The sequence below is a fragment of the Orbicella franksi genome, chromosome 3 (assembly GCF_964199315.1).
Source record: "Orbicella franksi chromosome 3, jaOrbFran1.1, whole genome shotgun sequence".
In the NCBI taxonomy this organism is placed as follows: domain Eukaryota; kingdom Metazoa; phylum Cnidaria; class Anthozoa; order Scleractinia; family Merulinidae; genus Orbicella; species Orbicella franksi.
The window spans coordinates 25,698,636-25,719,678 of NC_138147.1; the positions used below are offsets into that span (position 1 = coordinate 25,698,636).

At 39.3% G+C, this 21,043-nt stretch overlaps 1 protein-coding gene and 2 pseudogenes across 1 annotated transcript; all 3 read left to right on the forward strand.

The window, feature by feature from the left end:
* Positions 1-452: 452 nt before the first annotated feature.
* Positions 453-16,446, forward strand: LOC145480461 (peroxidasin-like; annotated as a pseudogene).
* On the forward strand, positions 4,336-7,078 carry LOC145482914 (uncharacterized; annotated as a pseudogene).
* LOC145480462 (uncharacterized) lies at positions 9,290-12,293 on the forward strand. The gene is made up of 2 exons (XM_081458716.1): positions 9,290-9,756; positions 12,054-12,293. Exons 1-2 carry the CDS (start codon positions 9,388-9,390, stop codon positions 12,291-12,293), a joined length of 609 nt encoding a protein of 202 aa, XP_081314842.1. The 5' UTR covers positions 9,290-9,387.
* Positions 16,447-21,043: the final 4,597 nt, after the last annotated feature.

Here is a 21,043-nt window from a genome sequence, read left to right on the forward strand (position 1 = left end):
GTAATACTCAATTCAGTAGCAATTGAAGTAAAACGTATTACCACATTATTGTCAGCTCTCTAACGTCGAACTATAGATCCTGCACTGTCAAATAGTGTGTGCGTCGGCGATCCGACATGTAGTTCATTACGTCCAGAGGCAGACCTGGCAGCTAACAATTTCCCCTGCAGAGCTCTGGTTATGGGTAAAATCGAAGCTGAAAACTATATGGCATCAGTTTTAAGAAACTCCCGTGTGAAACAGCGTGTATGCTTGCAAATTAATGCAAAAGCGTACTCTTGCTTGGATTGCATTCGAAACGATTGAAAACTGAACAATTTTAATATAGCCTTATAGCCCGAAAAACAAACAAACAAACAAACAAACAAATAAACAACAGCAGAATGATTGACCTGAAAGGGGACGTATGTAATCGTATCATTGACAACTAAGCTTATCTGCCACAAAGGTTAATGGACGTCGAGAAAGTCATTCCGAAGCTTAAAGAGAACAATGGTGAAATGGTAAAGGCTTCGATCACTGAAGGTAGGATGTCTCGAACATAAAATATAATTTTTCAGCCCTCTATGTAATGTCATAGCTGTTCTTTCTCATTCCCTTTTACTGTACTACATGTAGCAAAAAAATAATAATAATAATTACAAAAATAAGTTAAAAAACAAAGCTGGCCATTCTTAAAATTCCTTGATTCCAATTCCTTGGTTGCTTTTCAATTTTTACGTTTATCTATATATTTACTTTTTATGTCTAAAGAAATAATTCATCTTAAAGCAAGTCATACATTCAAAATAACATGTAACAATCTAATTTGATGTAAAAGCCTCACGACCTTCCGTCGTAAACAAAATGCCATCTTATGAGGTATCCCAGGGATTAAAGGTGAACCTGGAGAATCAATTTCTGCACCAAAAGTGACCATTTCTGCGGCTTCACAATTGACTGTCAATGAAAGCGACACTGTTGTCATCTTTTGCTCTGTTACTGGAAAGCCAACAGCTCACATATCTTGGACCAATGTGTATGGTTCATTACCTAGCGACAGGGCCAAGGTGACGTCAGATGGCCTAATGCAGATTAAAGATGTTCGGCCAGAGGATGCCGGGAAATACAGATCCATGGCGAAAAATCTTCTGGGGAATGATGAAAAAGTTGCAAGTCTCATCGTGCAAAGTAGGTTACTAAAATACTTACTTTATCACCCACTTAAACTGTTTTTGCAAGAAACTATATTGTACAAACATGAAATAAAACAGGGTGTAATATACGATTTTCTTTATGCATGATATGCTACAAGAAAAACGTAGCTTTTTGTTCGATTAAGACCTAAAGCTTAAGCTTGAATGATGATCCTCTTAGCGCCTAAGTGGCACATAAGGCTGAAACTAGGAGCTTAAGCTTGCCACGGTTATTTTACCAAGCTCACAAGCTGCTCTAGTATCATTTTGTTAGTTATACCTTACCGAATGAGACGTTTATCTCTGTAATATTTCTAAACTAAATTGACATCTATGTTTTGCCTTTGTCAGAAAATAAAGGGCTTTTTTACTCAGGTAAACCGAAGATATCTCTAACTCTTGGTCCATCCTACGTTGAAAAGGACAAGAATATCACCTTACCAGAATGTCACGTGACTAGCTTTCCACCAGCAGTGATCACGTGGTCTAGAGTTTTCGATGAAATGGAACAAGCAAGAGTTGTTTTCAATGATGGACACCTGTCCATTAAAAATGCTCAAAAGAGAGATTCTGGTTTGTACAAGTGTACAGCGGTAAATATCTTAGGGCACGAATCAGCTGTCACTCAACTCGTTATCGCTGAACTGCCACAGTTGGCAGTAACTCCGCCATCGCAGCTAAAAGTTTTCGGAAATCAAAATATTACAGTCCCTTGCTAGGCTTCTGGGGATCCCAAGCCGACAGTCATGTGGAGAAAAGAAAACGGGCCACTGCCCTTGGGAAGATCAAATGTTAGTGTGGATGGAACACTTCTTATTTGGGGCGCTAGACTGGAAGACTAGGGAAGATATACTTGCATGGCTACGCGTAATGTGGTGATTGCCAAAGCGATGTCTACCATGGTCCTTACTGTAGGTAAACTTTTTTTCTAATTTTTTTTCTTGCAACCGATTGAGAAATGCACTAAATCCAGAAGGCATCGGATTGAAAAATCAGTTCCGTCGCTATGCGGCTCCCACTTTAAAGAGAATCCTTTAGATAACTAAGAAAGTCAAATGGAATTCTCGTAGTTACTAACTGTTCATGAATTTTAAAGTGCAACTAGTACCTACGTTAGTAAAAAACTGGGGTCTTCGGCTTTGTTCCGTTTTTACTTGCAATTTTGTAATGAGCTACTTTTCATCTTGTTAATTTTGTCTTTGCTATCTTTGCTACAAACATTACACTTGGGAAATACAAAAGGTTTTTGAATACCCTGTAACGATTACTTACCCTGTTCTTCTTAGTGTTTCAATGACTTTTACTTCCTTCTCTTTATAAGGCGTAAACATTGCCAACGTAATTTTCAACCGCACAAGGAAGCAAAATGGTACTAACTGTTCCCTCTTTTGACAAGCACTCTAGCCAACGCTGCCGTGGCTTATTCCTGGCGTTCTTTTAGTTGGGAGGGGGGACTATGAAAAGAAAAGATAGAAAACTCGCCTCCATTTACACGAAAAGATGCACGGATATTTGTCCGCGGACATTTTCTGTTTCATTATCTGTTCCAAGAAGAGAACAGTTTTTCGAGAGCGTAGCTCGAGGAAAACTGTGAGTTTTGAGGAACAGATAATGTCCAAGAACAAATGTCTAAGCATATTTTCGCGCTAAATGGTGACTATTGATTCTACTCCGAATATTTTCCACAACATCCGCAGTTTTGGGAATATCACTTGGATATTCCCTAGTTTTAGTTTGGGTATATTCAGTCACGTGACGTGTTAAAACCAATCGCTTTTCAGCGAAAATATTTAATAGATTAATATAATATTATATATCCTGATAGCTATTTTCTGGTTGCTTTATAGTTGTGCGTGATTGCTCGGAGGCATCTTCGACAACCGGAGTACTCAACACAAGTCTGAATCAAGGATCGGAGCTACTCCCTGTGTACTGTGACCAAACCACTGATGGAGGAGGTACAGTAACTATCTTATTTGTCATTATATAACACACGTTAGCTCTCAGCCTGGATATGTTCATTATAAAGCATTATAACTAGATCACTTGAGTTAGCCTGGTCGTGCTTTAATTTATGCGTGGCACAAACAGACGCTAAATACTTCACACTCACCACACACTCCCTCGTCTTCCCTCTCTTTTTTAAACTTATACGTTGTGTAAAGGATCACAACATGTTTATATTCAGTGGCAATCACCTCTCATTTATGACGCCATATAACGCCACTGAAACTGACACAACAAATTCCCAACTAAGCTATGAATTGGTGGATTTGATGGATGGCTCCTAAATCTGAGACCTGAAAACATTCAAATTCAACCTCAAGCGAGTATAATAATAAACAATTATTGGATGAGGTTTTTGTGATATCCGGAATAATCAAGGTCGAGGTAAGTGTTATCAGCCGATGCCGAAGGTAGATGGTGACTACAATGTATAATGGGGAGCTTAAGCAAACCACGACGACGACGGCAACAAGAACGCCACCAAACAAAAGGTTTAATGAGCAAAACAATAGCTGTGCATGTGCGTTATAAATCTTTGTACATTTCTTTGCCGTCCTCTGCAAAATAACAACGTGAAATGACCAAATTCTGCGTCGTCTACTGAACGTGGACGACGACGGCTAATTTTTCGTATTTCCATTTGGAATTGAACGCTGTCATTGCATATTTAGCTTGAGCACGTTTTTAGAGCCATTGGCGCACCAAACAGATCTAGACAATCGCGAATTTCGCTGGTAAAATATAAATTCATTTTTTCCTAGGCGTCGTCCCCGGCGTCGACGTCGTCGCTGCTTAAGCTCCCTAATAACGTGCTTTAAAGGTTAAGATTGCTTTTGACAGACTGTACGGTTACCACGTTAATCTGTTATGTTTTTTTTTTCTTTTTTATGTGGAGAAGATTCCTGTTATAACGCATGCACCAAGATTGGACGCGTCCCCAATGCAATTAGCTATATAGCTTGACATTAGCTGGAAGGCTGGTTGTATCAATCCATTAAAGTGAAAAAAAAAAAAATCTGTCAGCCGTTACAAGCTACCTGAACAAAGCATTTTGTCTATCAGTCAACTTTAAATGCATGCAGCCATGAAAATCAGATATTCACTTTTGCATTGGTTTTGTTTTGTTTTGTTTTTTGGTTTTGCGATATCTAAGGTTGGACAATGGTATTTAAATTTGTTGGAGGAAATATACCATCACCCAGCACTAACCATTTGTGGACATCATCTAAAACAATCTCTGAGCATGTGATTTCCACGTTAGATACCACGTCAACTCATAGAGGTCACTACAAAAACCGTATTGTACAAAACTGGCAAACGTTTAATCCTCTAGAGGTAAGCAGATGTGAATTTTGAGATGAAACAGCTTTATTTCAAGTGACATCTGTCATTCAAATTTCCTTGAAGTCCTGTTCTGAGGCAGGGCTGGATATAACTTTAGAACACTACAGTTTACCACTATTGTAGCATTCTAATTAAATCTCAAGCGATTTCCCTTACAAGGAGAATCATAAAAAAAAAAAAAAAAAAAACGAAACGACGTATTCAAGACGAGGGGGGGGGGAGGGGGGGAGTCGGATTACTCGCAGAATTTCGGATAGGTGTTTGCCGCGACAGGTCTTAAACCCTTACTCTATTTAAGGATGAAGCAAATGCCAAGTGATACCTTATTTAAGACACAAACCCGAAAAGTCACACCCGGCCTGTTCAAGGGAAAAACAAAAACTAAGAATGGCGTTCGCGCTTCAGGTTTATTTCGTTTCTGTAACATAGAAAATCAAGCATCAATCATAGAATTTGTTTTTCGTTTAGCTGCAATCGTGGACAAAAGTCCGCGGGACACTTATGTAATTTAACGGATTGTATGTGTTTTACCACTGAAGTCTGAAAAAAAGCGCTACGTACTATTTCAAGAACGCGTTGCTATTCCCCCTCCCCACCCAATACAGTGTTAAAAATCAGAAGAAATTGCAGGTAGTATTTTTCAACATTGTGTGGGGGTGGGGGTGGGGGGCGAGGTTTTTCAGGTAAAGCTGTATTCGCGTCTGGCGTGTGCGCAAAAGTGCCAAAAGTGCAAATTTGTCCCAAGACTTTTGTCCATGATCGTGGGCCTTTGCGCACTGCAGTCGTAGCTGATACAATTCAGCTACCGTATCTAGTCTATCTAAGGATCACGTCAGGAACACAATGGCAACAGGGGTAAAAATGATACCATATTTAAGGATCGGTTACCTCAAAAACCATACCCTTTGCCGCGAGACATACCTTTATCGCCAATATATGGGAGTGCCCCCGGATTCAAGATGATTGATGCCATTAAGAGCTCTCAAACGAGGGCCACTACAGGGGGGTCTGGATGGAAGTGCTAGGATCTAAGTCGTCAGTACATTTTTGGCGATTTCTCAGCTATCAGAAAAGTTTGCCGATCCAAGATCTCAGATATTATCTGGTACTAAACGTGCCAACTTTCAACTGGCAGTTAATACTTTGTCACAGAAACCAGTTAAACCCCATCCAGACCTTGCGTTATCGCATCATTTTACTGAGAAAACGAGGAGTCAAGATAGCAATAAGGGACGGGTTGTTCAAAGCTAACCCAAAGCTAAGCTACTCTAGGATTAGCGAGAATTTTGATTTAAGTTTTGTAACTTTAATTTCGGTGAGGTTTTCTGTTTATATTGTTTGTCCTCCAGTTTTGAATTTGAATCACCTTAAACTACACAAAGAATTAGCAGTGAAAAACATTTTCCTACAAGAAAAATGATACTTTTAATCCTGGGTTAGCGTCAACCGGCTTCCGAACAACCTGGCCCTGCGACATATTGCTGGAATTTGGATTTTTCAGTTAAATGGGACAAAATGATCAGACTAAAAAAAAACTGGACATCTAGGCCGGCGAGATATTCCCCCCCTCTGCCGCTGACGTTTCCAGCTTGGGTTAGCTTGTACATGGCAGTATATATTTAATGCCGTTAATACTGAATTGCTTAAATCGAATATGATTCTAGGCCAGCGTAGTGCTATACAAGGGTGGAAAGGAAGTCGCTTCTCTCAAGTTTAATGTCACAGGGACAGACAACAACAACTGGTTTTCACAGAATAATCTTGTCCAATCGCCATGGAGTGATCTAAAGAACCCAAAAAACCTTTTGAATTTTGCCGTTCCTGGTGCTTGCTGCTCGCGTGGCTTTGAGATCATGGCTAACTATGGCGGCTGTCACGTGGATGTTGATCACGGGATCTGCCTGTTCTTGGGAAACAAAACACCCTGTCCCGTCCATCCTTTACAGTAAGCAGAGTCACGCATCACCTGGAATACACATCATGGTGTGTTAGACAATGTCATTAATTAGTTGATAGTGGTTGCAAAGTGATTTATTAAACAATTCGAACACTGTAGATAAGTGTTTTATTGCGAATATCAAGTATCTCGAATTTTGTCGTAATCTTCTTTGTAATGATAGATACTATCGGATAAGGTAAAGAAATTAAGCAAGATGTCGATCTCCCATGTCAAGCAAATTTAATTAACCATCACTATTAGAAAACGTTGTGATCGGGAAGTCAAATTGTTTTATCAGATATTATAAAGGGCAGATACGGGAGATGCGTTGGTCCAGTGGGTCCGGATCGAATAATGCGGTTTCAAGCCCTGGCCAGGGTCACTGAGTTGTGTCCTTGGGGAAGACACTTCATGAATCTGTTCTATAAAGATGGTGTTGACTACCATCTGTGTTAGTTATACTTTCCCTTATTTTATTCATTTTCTTTTTCAGCTGATGTTGGAACTGCCGATGTGATGATAGTGTATATTCGATGAATGCAGTCTCTAACGCCGCGAAAAAAAAAAAAATGTTTTCTATTTCTTTTAGGAAACACTGAGTAAAGGAGAAAAGAAACTCGCTTGTTTATTTCGATTATCAAAATGCAAGTTCTCTTTATCAGTTCCATAATTACCTCACTCGCTCGTGCTGGTACCAGTTAGGAAAGTAAGGCTTGTTAGCACTTGTTTCTCTCAGGGTGTTTTATCAATGAACTTATCAATCTGTTTCAAGACGTAATTCGTAGCATGCTAATACAACAGCCTATATCAAGAGAAGATCATCTAAATCTTCGTAGAGGTATGGAAAGTCTCAAATTCACGATTGTTCCATTGTAGGCTCGTATACCTCTAAATATCAGAATACGCCTGCCGTGAGTCTGTGTCTACCATTAATAATGCGGACGTCGTATGACGTCATAAGACCGCGTAGAGTCCAGCATCGGTATTAGCTGAAATAGAATTATTTGAAAAACACATAAGGTTGCTACAATGAAGTAGCGTTGAAAGGCTATTTTAAAAAGGCTAAGTTTGAATGTTACTTAGAACTATTAGATAATAAATTTTAGTGAACCTACATTTCAAAGTAAGTAGGAAATCACTGATCCAAATTTTCTCAAAAATTTAAAGACCATCAGTATATCCTTTTTTTGTTAATCTGTATGAATGCACTTAATGTTAAAGTTAAGGTACCTAAAATAGACGTCATATGGACTTCTGAAAGCTATAGAGATTTGAAATGCTAGTATAAGGAAACAATATCAATAAAACAAAATAAAATAAATTCTTGCACTATAATTGTGTCAAAAGGCACCAACAGTGCAAGATTAATACTCGAGTGGCTATAAATTAAGCAGCAGCAAATATCAAAGTTGTGCCAACACGTGTGTTCCAATAAATGCTTGTGATTCTAATTTTGATCGGAAACTAGTATCAAGTGATCAACGTCATTTTCTCACAAGAGACTCAAATGGTGATAAGCCGAGGAAATTTATATAGCGAATATGCATTCGCAAATCAAACGTGCACTAATAGGGGTGTACTAAGGGACCGACCCGTTATTTTTTTGAGGGGGAGGCAATTTCCAAAAACTATTAATAATTCCTACACACCAAAAACCGTGAAAAAAAAATCGTGCAATCGGAGCCACGGGAAAGGAAAAATCGAGCATGCGCTTTCTATATCCAGGTCTTGTTTTCGATGTTAAAAAAGTTATACGCACAAGCTCTTGCCCACCAAAAAAGCTGAATCCTAAACAGCCTTATAAGGTAAAAAAAAATCATACCCCAGAAGACTGCTTTCTCCCCCTCCCCCCCCCCCGTCCCCCCATTAAGAGTCGAGGGATAAACAGGTGCCCCTACTGGGCACTTTCTGGAATCGCCAAGTGCTCCATTATGCGTTGAAGCATTTCACACGCACGATTCTTAATGTCGTTGGACTTGATTTTCGCCACTCCCTCGACTCCGGTCTACGTTTCTTTTTTTTATTATTATTTCCTTCGATAATTTTTTTTTTTAATTTCCTTCGGCAAATACCCCCCCCCCCCCCTCAAAAAGTGCTAATGTATGCATAAGCCGGGACCTCTGAAAATTATTTTATTTTATTGCTTCCTGAGTTTGTTAAATATGTGTCAAATGTATAATTCAAAGAATTCACGGAAATTTGCCATCTGCGAAACTGTCGGAACAATTGACTCTTTGAATGTATTCATTATTTATAGCTTTTAAATTTTACATAGGAAGATTTTGGCCTTAAAAAGACAGAATTATTTTTCCATAAAGTAGTACAAATAAGCGAAATAGTTGAGCACAATTAATCAGCTACATAGATGTCACTGCATGAAACTACGACAGTGGTATTCTTTGTCAATCTTGAAAAGTTTACGGCGATTTGAGATTTAGCATGCATCTGAGGAAATTTTACAACTTTTTACCCTGTGTGTGTTCATTATTGCGTATATTCATTTGAAAAGACTGGTCTTCATTTTCCATAATTAAGGTAGCTCAAGATTTTGACAGTAAAGTTGGGCACAACTTTTGAACAAACACCGTCAGACCACAAAAATAAGTATTATGTCAATTTCGAAGAAATCACGATATTCAATCCTGTAGCTGGCCTAACCTCTTATTCGTTACTTTGTAATTTTATAGGCAATATTAGCTATGAAAAATAGTGAAATTAAATTTGGGAGAACTCGACAAACACTTTTAATTAGGACAAAAAGGCGATACCATTGTAATGAAAGAAAGAAATGTTAAGTACATTAATGAATTCAGAGACGCAATTCTTTGGGGGAAAAAAGTGATTAATAAATGATGTTAGGGTGCTACTAGTTTATCTGAGAAGTTGAGACCAAGTCATGACATTTAACCCATTTTGCTAATCATGAATGGACTCGCGCTTTTATCGGCTAGTACTTTTATCTGCTTTACGTATCAGATATTAGACGATGGCTTCTGTGACGCCACTATCTGGGCCGGCCTTCATCGCGACCCGAAAAAACAGCTGAGCCATGCACAATTCAAAGAACATTTTTATCATGCTCTTGACGTCTCAAAAGTGGAAGAAGTCGCTGTTCAAACGGGAAGACAATGCCTGCTGCATTGCTTAAACAACGATCGCTGTTTTTCCACAAACATTGGAGCTTTTCATCTACCAGACGGAAAGATCTCTTGTGAGTTACTTCCAACTGACAAGTACAGTGCGTCCGAGAAGTTCAAAGCGAATTATACTTCCCATCACTACAGCATTAGGGTGAGTATTATTTACGTCTATTTTAACTATGTACAGTCTCGTCTGGCATGCTTTGCTCTGATTTTACGGTGCATGTGTGAAGTTTCTACGTTATCTGCAGCTGGACGACGCTGTATCAGCCCCTAATGACTCAAAGTTTCTGGCAAATGCTGCTCTAATAGTCTAAGAATCAGTCGCTTTCACTTTCAGATTTTTAAGTGAATTGGAAAAGAGTAGCCATAGTATATTAATGTTTGAAACAAAAACAGCAAAAAAGATACTTGACCGATACGTTAGCGTGTGAATGGAGAGCTAAGGCAAACCACGCCGGCAACGGCAACGAGAACACCACCAAACAAAAAGTTTAATGAGTAGAACAATGGCTCTGCACGTGCCGACGTCTACACAACAATTACGTGAAATGAGTAGGTTCTGCATATTTTGGAGAACGCGAACGAAGGTGGCTAAGTTTCGTATTTTCGTTATTTGGAATTGAACGCTAGCGTTACATATTCAGGACGAGGAAGTTCTGAGACCAATAGGCGCACTGAACAGATCTAGACAATTTTGAAATTCGAAGGTAAAATATTAAGTCATTTTTACAAGGCGTTGTCCTCGGGGTCGCCCTCGTCGTTGCCTAAGCTCTCTAATAACTAGGATCACCTCACAGGCCTTAAGTTCCGCTGGCCTTTCGTTCGGTTTGGCTCTATTCAGTGCGCGGGATAACGAATGAAGTTATATTTAGACGAGTGACTTCGTCTTTATGAAAATGACTTTCCACCTTGGCAAGTGTCCTTAGGTGTCATTTTAAACCAAACTCAAACAAACCATATATCAGTAGAAACGTCAAAAAATTTAGTGTACCACTAAAGATGGATGCACAGTCTTATTCACCAAGCATCAATCAGGAACTGTGCGTATCAGATTTTTTCGATATCTTGATTGCTTGTCAAGATATCCGCATCTAAAGCTTGAGTTAGAGAACCTATGTGACGTGCTGCGTAAATGGGTGCCGTGGGAAAAATATTTTAATAATTTGACATTGCATTGTTGGTCATTATCCTTAGAATTGTTTGGCTAAATTTCACCAAAATCCGTCAAATCTACATACTCTATATATACTTTCGCTCAAAAAGTTGTTGTATTCTTCCCAAAATTGCACGCGAGATTTTAGCTCACAAAGGTTTGTAAACAACTCGTGCCATGCCGGGAGATTATCTCACCTCATGATACCGCAAGCCAGTGGAACAACAACAGGACTTCCCTGGTGATAAAGACAGTCAGAATTTCCCTGCAAAAGGTATCGCTCTCAGTGCAGACATGTCTCCTATCTCGCTCTAGTGTTGACGAAAACGACATGCATCCAGGTTGTACAAAAACTGCTATGGTACTTCAATTAATAAATGTCAAGGGCTCTTGGCTTTCTTGTGTTCCTCTTTTTTTCTTCTTTTTTCCATTTTTCTTCGCTCAAGCCTACGGTAATCTTTATCAAGTTATCTTTAACACATGAAACCCAGACCCTCCCGGGTAATTTTACCATGCGCGTTACGATGATGTTTTCGTGGAAGATGGAAATACATGCAAGACTACATGGGCTGTCCCCGTGAGTAAGATCAGTTAATTAAGCAATAGACCACAAGTTTTTATGGTTTATAGACTGATAAACCACTTGAGATGTTGGAAGAACACGAGAAGAATTCGTTAATCACGAGCCGCAGGTGAGTGATTTACGAATTCTTCGAGTGTTCTTCCAACATCTCAAGTGGTTTATCAGCCTATAAACCATAAAAACTTGTGATCTATTGCTTTTATTTAATAATTCAGAAGACACGCGAAATTTCCACGAGTTTACGGGCACAATAAACCATAGCTGATTGACCAATCAGAGCGCGTGCATTAATTTGATTATTATATAACAGAATTGGCTAATTATAGACTCTGTAACCAGAATTGGTCTAAAAATTAATACAGTAAAATCCCGATTTCTCGAACCCTCATTTTTTCGAGCCTCCCGATAACTCGAACAAAGAGTCGTTTCCCTCTCCTCAGTTGAACACTGTAATTTTACCCCTTATTTCACCCCCGATGGAGGTTCGAAAAACCTGGATTCAACGGTAAATTGAGAGGGATTGCCATTAGCATAAGACATTTATGTCAGATTAACTCTATTAAACCCTTATCTTCTCGTTTGTGCATTAATTTCAGCACTTCAATTGGGTATTTTGTTCCAACTTATAATTAGAGAACTTTACCAGCAGCTCTTTAACCATAAATTAAACCAGATTATCTAAATGATCTTAATTACTTCTGCTTTCCAGAGTCCTTGTGAAAGCTTCCCTTGTCAGCACGGTGGAACCTGCCGAGCGCTTTACGATTTACATCGCTACAGATGCACTTGCAAACAAACATATAACGGCAAAAACTGTGAGGAAGGTGAGCTACTTTGGGCTTCCTGTGAAATTTTCTGTTACTCGTCTAAAATTTACAAGACGAAAAGCAAGAATATAAAAGCGAATATATTCCATGTAACACTGATCACTCTCAATAAGTTAAATTAGAATGTTGTAAATATACTGTCCGGTTATTAATAGAGGAGCTCCGGCGGCCCAAAGGGCCGCCAAGCGGAGCCTCATACTCATATAGGAAAGAAAAGGAAACCCATGAGTTGATTTTCTCATGGTTATCATGACTAACGGTATTGCTCGTGGGCGCGTACGCACGACGGCGACGGCGACGGCGACGACGACGGAGTCGCGCAACATGGCGCCCATACTCCAAATAATAGGTTGACAGAGATATGCACCCTTGCTTTACCGTGTACTTCTTTGATATTGGACATCCATGTTATGATCAATTGACACCTGTCAAAACAAGTTATCTGCTGACTGGTATCATGTGACCATATCGCGGGCTCAAGTTTACAGCTCATCGCGGTCACGCGTTTTTTTGAAGTTCACCGCTGACCAAGTGCTGGTTTTCGATTGGATTGCGGGTTCATGTCAGGTTAACTTGTTGAAAACAGGGCAGGATTGTTCGGAAGGCAATTAACGCTAACCCAGGATTAAAAGTTAACCGAATTATAACTTTTTCTTCTATACAAAAGCTTTTTGCTACCTTATTTTACGTATATGGTGATTATTAAAACTCAAAACAGAAGGCCAAACAATATACAGAAAACCTCACCGCAAAGTTGAAAACTCAAATCGAAATTCTACCTTTTCCTGGGTTAGCTTAATCGGGCTCTGAACAACCCGGCCCAGGAGCTAAGCTTTTAGGCTGGCCTAAATCTATATATTAAGTTAATTAATAAGGATAATAAGCTAATTTTCATTTGCAAGTATGGACTCGAATGAATTAGACTTATACAAACAGCCTCGTTACCATAAAAACGTCAAGTTGTTTGCGGTTACTTGGATATCATGCCGAAAAGTATCGCGTGAAATGACATCACCATCTCAAATTACTTATGTTAAAGGATACATAATAAAAAGCCCAGCCTGAGAAAGACTAAATTCCTACTCAAAATTCATACCACCTTGATATAATCTTGAGTTCAAAAACTGCTGCACAGCAATGTTGTAGGAAGGAAAAGAAACACTGGCATAACTGGACTGTGATATTCACCACACTCGTGTGATTGACGCTAGTTGTTTTGATTTCTTCTTGCTCTTCAGTGTTCAAAACACCGTGCATACCTGTAGGTGTAGCGGATAGAAAAATAATACCAGATGATAAAATGACGGCAAGCTCAACATACCCAAAAGATCTTCCCCACCATGGACGTCTGAACGAAACAAGACATAATGGGGTGTGGTGTACAGAGAAGAATCAGATTGATGAAGACTATCTTCAAGTTGATATGGGTGTAGTTTATTCTGTATGTGTAGTGGCAACGCAAGGACCAAGAAATGAACTCTGGGTCAAAAGCTTCAAATTACAGCTTTCTACAGATGGAGTAACTTGGAACTTCTATAAGGAAAAGAATGTTGAAAAAGTAAGTAAATGAAAGGGGTATATTAGAACTAGTAGTAATCAAAGGTTACGAGAGTTTGTTGGACAGCTTCACTTTCTACCATGAATGATTTCATTAGCTGACTTTCAACTCCTGTACATTGCTAAAATCAACATTTTTATATCAACAACCGAAGTTTTTCGGACAAATGTAACAATATGAAAAATTTCATTATTTCCTGTTTTTATGGTTAGCAAGTAGACTTACTCAATTTGCCTTCAAACCTCATGCCGGCTTAATATTTTAACATTTACTGGTAATGCGTAAGCCCTGAAAAGTAAAAAAAACAAAAACAAACTCGTAAACAAATTCAATTTGAATATTTCCACTAATGAATAGATATAAAAAGCATTTACATTGCCGATCCTTAGTTCAGGCTTACTCTAGTAGATCTTCGCTTCAAGACGTCAGAGAGCTTCTCCGCGATTCCAAGCAATATTCGACCTTGGCGGGATATAGACCAGACTTTCCGTTGCCACTGGAATTAATCAACAAATGTAATCAAAATACAACCATGGCCGTTTTCGTACTAAAGACGCATTATCCGTCTGGACGAACTTGGGCAAACAAAATTGTAGTTCGTCTGGTTTTGTGTCTCTATTATAAAGACGGGCAGATGACGTGTACGTTGTTCAAGACGCATTTCGAAGGATAGTCCGTCTAGACGTATAATGCGTCTTGTGTCCGTCTTTATACTAAAGACGCATAACCAGACGAACTACAAATGCTTGCCCAAGTTCGTCCAGACGGATAATGCGCCTTAAGTGTATAAAAAAGGCGAGGATGCATTATCCTTCTGGACGGATAATGCGTCCTCTATTCAAAAACGGCCATCGAAATATAGCTGTTCCAACGGTTAACATCCCAAAGCCAAGGCGATTCGAAGTTACACGTGTTCGTGAACAGACCAAAGCACTTTCTCAGTCACGTAACGCGTAATTATCTCGCATCCCGTCAAAACCGGCCACCTTTGTTTTCATTTGCATGGTGCAGAATCATAACAAATGAGCAAACGATGAAAAAACAAACAAACAAACCAACTCGTATGCACGTGCTTTGTGATGAGAACTAATTTGTTTTCTCCCCTGCTGCATGCAGGATCTTATGCGCCGCGAAAATGTGACGTCAGTTAAGAACAAAAGAAGAACGACGACGAATGAAAAATATCCTGAAGACTGTATGCACAGGACAAACAGGATTTCACGCGAGATTAGTAAGCAGTCTTCAAACGCAATTATTAGAACTGAGGCAAGCGTCTTTTTAGCGATCGTACGTTACTAACTGTGAAAATATCGATATCAGATTGTTGCCATCTCATAGATCATTTTCTTGTAATTAACAGACACCCATCGTGTTCTTCTGGAAATCTGCGAATCTGATTGGTTCTATCATTGTTCTCTTCTCATTGGTAGACCACGATTGCATGCACCTCGCCCTTTAAAAGGAAGTTCATGCTTGTTTGGTAAAATATACCAGACTTCCTCATGTTGCAACAAGAGAGAATGGCGTAACTTAAAATGACTGTTAAGAACCCTAGAAGCGCGCTTAGTAAAGAAGGGGGAGGGGGAAGGACTTTTTTATAGACTATTTCCTCCGTGAGGTTGAAATTTGTTAGTAGCTGTGCATTCAGCCCCCGCAGAAATTCTATTGTTCCCCCACGCCGCTTAAAATTGCCATAGGAATGGCAATTGACGTAACGGCAAGGAAGTAAAATTTATTTGTTTGTTTGCTTGTTTGTTTGTTTGTTTGTTTGTTTCTTTTTTGGTTGGGGAGGGGGTTGTTTTTGACAGAATACTCCATTTATTTTTTTTTTCTTTCTGTTCTCTCGAGCTGTATGTCAAACCTTGTTGTAATTGTTCTTCCTGTGAAAAAACGTGGGTGCCATATCGGTTCGGACTGTGCTAGGCTTTTATTTCATCACAGAAGGTTATAAGCCCAGGTTTTGAACTTCAAATTGTTAAAAGTTATCACTTATCATTTAGGGAAGTTTTGTTTCTACATTTTGTTTTAAAACATAAACAAGACGTTACTTTTCCTTTCATTCGCAGATGTTCCAAATCACTCGCACTATAGAGACACACTGTATTGTCCCGAAAGACAGTTTTCTGTCCTTAAGAAGTGCCACAATAAGTTTGATTGTTTGGTGCATGAAATGTTACTTATTATAGACTTGTCACCATCTCTCAATGTCAAATCAGACTCAATCCGGGCGAAACTATTTGCGTGACAGTGCATATTTATTAATTGTTTTTATGTTGATATTTTTTTGGCAGTTTATTTCTTATCTTTTAGAACTTAAAAATGGTATCTTGACGACTCCAAACGTCTTTCGCTGTTATGGCTAAATTTTACTTGGTTATTTATCACTTATCATTTTATCAAATTTGTGTTTCTACATTTTGTTAAGAAGCCTAAACAAGAGGTTCTTTTCCTTTCATTTTTAGGTGTTCCAAATCACTCGCACTGGTATTGTGCAGCATTCATTGAGCAATTTCGCCCAAGGAAGATTCGTTCGATTTTATCCCATTACATACCAAACTTGGCCATGTCTGGCAGTTGAAGTATTTGTGGTAGTGTAACGTTATACCACCGATAAAATGGAAAGTAACATCGCTGAAAGACTATAGATCTCTGAGAAGATTTTCATTAAGACCTTCTATTGTACAATAGTATGAGTATGAGTGTACTCGATTAACACGGATTTACAGAACTCATCAAAAGATATTATAGCAGTTTAGGAAATATTAAGTGGTCTCGGTAGTTTGCACATCATCGGGAAAGACTCGGGGGGGGGGAGCACTGCCATATATGGGCTATATAGGTATGTGCCGCTGTGAAGGGTATGGTTTTCAAGCAGTTTACTCTAGGATAGGGTATATAAATCAGAGCGTTTGGGTCTAGAATAGGGTATCATTTTTCACAAAACTGACTAGTTGGTTGAAGATTTTATCTAGACTAAGGAAACCAAGAATTGCCACTCAAAAATATGAAAAATTCAAATCAGCAAGTTTAAATTTACGCAAATCAGCCTCAACAGTGTCGATAGATGGGGGATTTGGGGACTTTACTGTAGTATAGGGTAGCAAAATTTAGCTGAACTAGCTCTGGTATAGGCTAAGGGTTCCAGGATCCAAGGGGCACATCCTCACCCAGAAATTCCCAAAGTACCTCCCCCGGGGGAAAGACATTACTGGACCGAGTCATACATCACTTGTCAGTTGTCAATACCAAATTTACTTTATTGCTTGATTTACTTTAATAGCTTGAGAGTAAACAACAGTCACGCAATGAAGGGTGAGATAATAGTAGATAATAATGGTGCCGATCTTTGGTGTGTTAGGTGTAGTATTGATCCGAAAGCATATCCATCTTAACCCCCAACGGGCCCCAAATCACCGTTCCTCAGGAGAGACTCACCGACCCCTCCATCGCAGAATTAGCTACCTTCCCCTTATTCTCCCACCCCACCTTACTCTACCTAGCCCTGCTGATATGTTGATATGCTGATGCCTTTTCCATGTGATACTAAAGGTTCATGTTTCGTGTTCGTTATGCTCCAGAGTTGTTATCAGTTTCAATAAAACTAGACGCTTTGCTGCGTGTAACCAGGCAGTCTTTATACTGAGAAGCACTAGCTATATTGCAATTGAGCTAAATGTTCTGCATTTGAAGTTGTATGAAATTCAATCAAATCGATGTGCTTAAGCTCTTTATACGTTACCGTAAATAAATATGGACATGGCGAAATGATCCAGTGAACAAATTGTTGATGAAAAGAAAAAGACATTACGCAGGGCTGGGAGTTTTGCAGCTACTGATGTCGCCTTGAAAAGGGAAGAACAGAAAGAAAGAAAAAGGGGTATTACCTTGCCAATCAGGAAACCCGCGCGCCGAAAAGGGCTTAACTTTGTTGATCTGGCGAAACGCCGTGCTGTACTGGTGGTATGGTGATTCCACGCTGAACACAGGTTTTTATTTCTAAGATCTTTCAAAAGATAGCAAAGAAATTAAAAAAAAATGGAAGCCTACACTTAAAATAGACCATTTTTCGTACTCTCGGTATTGGACTGGAACTAGCTTGCAATGGAGGCTCATGCGGGAAAATGTCATTAAAAAAACATTTATGTCATTTGCATTTGAAAAGACTTCCCGTATTGGCCTCAGTTGCAAGTTAGTTCCAGGTCAATAACGAGAATACGAACATTTTCCATTGAGACCCTAGAACCTGCGATCGTAAATGCCTAACTGAAGATCATTCAGTTTAGATTTTATCAAAGTTATATAAACACAACCTTACATCGATGGAGCGTTCAAACTCTCGCAACGGATGGTCTAAGCAGGGGGAGGAAAATCAGTGATACTGGAAAACTAAGAACGAAAAAAAAAAAAATAGGAAAGATAATGAGGACCGGCAATACGGAGATTTTGACTTGCTTTGGCAATTGGATAGGAAGCAGTAGTTTCAATTCTTTGTGGTAACGTCTCGGACAAGGATCACCGATAACTTTATCAATGTTTTCAACTCTGTCACATCTCGTCATGTATTCTCTTACCCTTGCGTTTTGCACTATTTCTTAACAATACCAGTTGGCTTTAACTTCATATTTCGCCTGTCTAGCTTGATATATAAATGATATATGACCAACGGATTAAAACTCAGTTCAGTGGCATCAAAATTGCCACAATGATCCACTTACCAAGTTGAGCGGCTCGTAGCCGGCACTTTAATTTGATTATTTTCACGTGGATGGCGTGGTTTTAACCAGTATAGAAGCTTCCTAATGAATGCCATAGCTCGTGAATTTTTATCCCATTGGTTTGGTCGGATGTAATGTGATAATTAGCTCATCGTACATTTTTGATCTTTTTTTTCTTTTTTTTTTTCTTTCTTTTTTTTTTTTTGTAAACAAGCACAGACTAGCGACGTAAGCACAAACGCAAGCAATAGGGAAGACCCAACTGAGTGAAACGAAGTTCGATGCAAACACAAGCACAAGCAAAATCATCCGAACCTTCCAAATTGTTCAAGCGCGAGGTAATTTGGATACAGTGCTTTCATTGGCCAAACGTAACCACGTGTGGTAAATATCCTTGTGCCTGTGTTATGCCTGAAAGGTATTTCGCTTTCTCTTGCTGCAGAGCAAACGCAAGCATAAGCGCAAGCACAAAAAAAAGCAAAAATTTTGATCCTTGTGCTTGCGCTTATGCCTGGGTCAAGGCCGTTTTCACGGCCGGTGAAATAAGATTAATTGTGTTTGCGCTTGTGCTTGCGCTTGTACTTGCTTCGCTAGCGAAAACCAGGCTTTAGTCAACGGATCTGGGTTATGGTATGAGCGGGTCAATGGATGAGTGAGTGAGTGAGTGAGTGAGTGAGTGAGTGAGTGAGTGAGTGAGTGAGTGAGTGAGTGAGTGAGTGAATGTATATCACACCAACAAACAATCAATCAGATTGCCGCTTGTAAAGGCGAATCATGTGTGTGAAGATTTCATCCCGATTTTAGAAACAAACAGAAAGAATTATTCTTGTATTGGACATATTCTGACATTCCCGATGCTTTGTTTACTATGGTTAAGCCCAAGACTTTGTAGACGGATTTTAAATGAGTTCTGAATTCCATAATTGGACGAGTAATCGTAGTCTTATTTTGGAATATACTAACATATCATCAAGGCTTTGCTTTTCACATTACATGAAATTTCGAATGAACCGGGTCTTATCCGCTCGACAACTTAGTGATTTCTAGGACATGGACGATTGTTTTTGGTCCAAAATGCACTATTGGGATGGCGAGGAGGTTTTCGTCAGTGATGGTATTCGTCAGGCTCCCATCGATATCATTTGCAATACGTGCAGTTCACGAGAAAAGAATTAATCCCAAACTATTTATGCTTACGCAGAATTTTTCAGTCTTAATTAAGCTTCAGTTAAGTAGTGCTGTTCACGGAGTATTAAAAAATACCGTCTTCTCGTTAAAACGTACCTTAGAATCGATACTGAGATACCCACTTGAAGTGGTTTTCTCTGTCAAAACCAAAGAAATTACGGACAGCAAGTTATGAATGACAACGCTGCTAAGCTTTGAAATTTATTATTATTGCAGGTAAATGTAGATATTTTTATTTATTAGTTCAAATGTAAACCCCAGGCCAAACGGTCGCAACATTTCAGCACAACATATCCCAAAATTGTTGGCCCAGCATTTGCAAGCTCCGGCCAAACGATCGCAACATTTGAACACAACACATCGCAACATTGTTGGGCGCAACATGTTGCGCGCGTTTAGCCACCCTGTTGCGACGTGCTGCGACATGTTGGGTATTGAAAATCGATCTAGTGCGCATGCCCGGGTGCAACATTGTTGCACTAACCTGACCAAACGACTACAACATCATGCAGCATCCAGAGATGTTGCATGAAAATATCAAATTTGAGCCAACAACACTCATCATGAAGACATGATTGATCATCGTAGTTTTTGCACAAAACTTAAGTAATTGTGAAATAAAAACCTGAAAAAAAATTTAGGCAAGAACGGGATTCGAACCCATGACCTTTGCGATATCGGTGCAGTACTCTACCAACTGAGCTATCATGCCATCTGGGAGCTGGTCACTTTGTGAGTTAGTAATATACCCGCAGATGTTGAAGAATACAAGTAAATATGTGAAAGATAGATCGTATATTTGAACTGCGGCGAAAGATATGAAGACATGATTGATCATCGAAGTTATGCCCGCAACTTAAGCAACTTAAGCTTTAATTTCACAGTTACTTAAGTTGTGTGCATAACTGCGATGAATCATGTCTTCAAATCCTTCTCTGCAGGTCTCTGGGTGCCCACGGTAAGGCTCGTTGCACTGTGAAAGCACCCCTTATTTTAGTTTAAAGTGCTATTATTGAATTGTGGGAAGGATATCGAGCTACAACTTTTGGCAAAGTATACAAAAATATATATACATATGTAGGGGAAGTGGCGACACAGCCACCTTTAATTTCCGAAAATTTGAAATTTAGTAGAAGCTCACGAAAGGAACAATAAGCTCCCATAGCAACAATGCAACCTGTTAAAAGCACCCTTTAGTTAGCTTAAGGTACTGATCAATCAAACGCGGCTCGTTGTATTATCGAATTGTGAGAAGCATATCGAACTCAAACTTTTGGCAAATTTTAAAAGAAATAACTCTCTAGAGGAAGTGGGGTCCAGCAACAACCGTTAATTTTCGAAAATTTAATATCAGGCATGCGGAAGGTCGCGTAGGTTTGCCCACGCCCAAGAAGGGGAGAAGTAAGAGGAG

Coding starts and splice junctions, on each gene's coding strand:
- LOC145480462 (XM_081458716.1), top strand. CDS start 9,388: ATGAATGGACTCGCGCTTTTATCGGCTAGTACTTTTATCTGCTTTACG. Junction 9,757..12,053: donor CCCATCACTACAGCATTAGG/GTGAGTATTATT, acceptor TCTGCTTTCCAG/AGTCCTTGTGAAAGCTTCCC.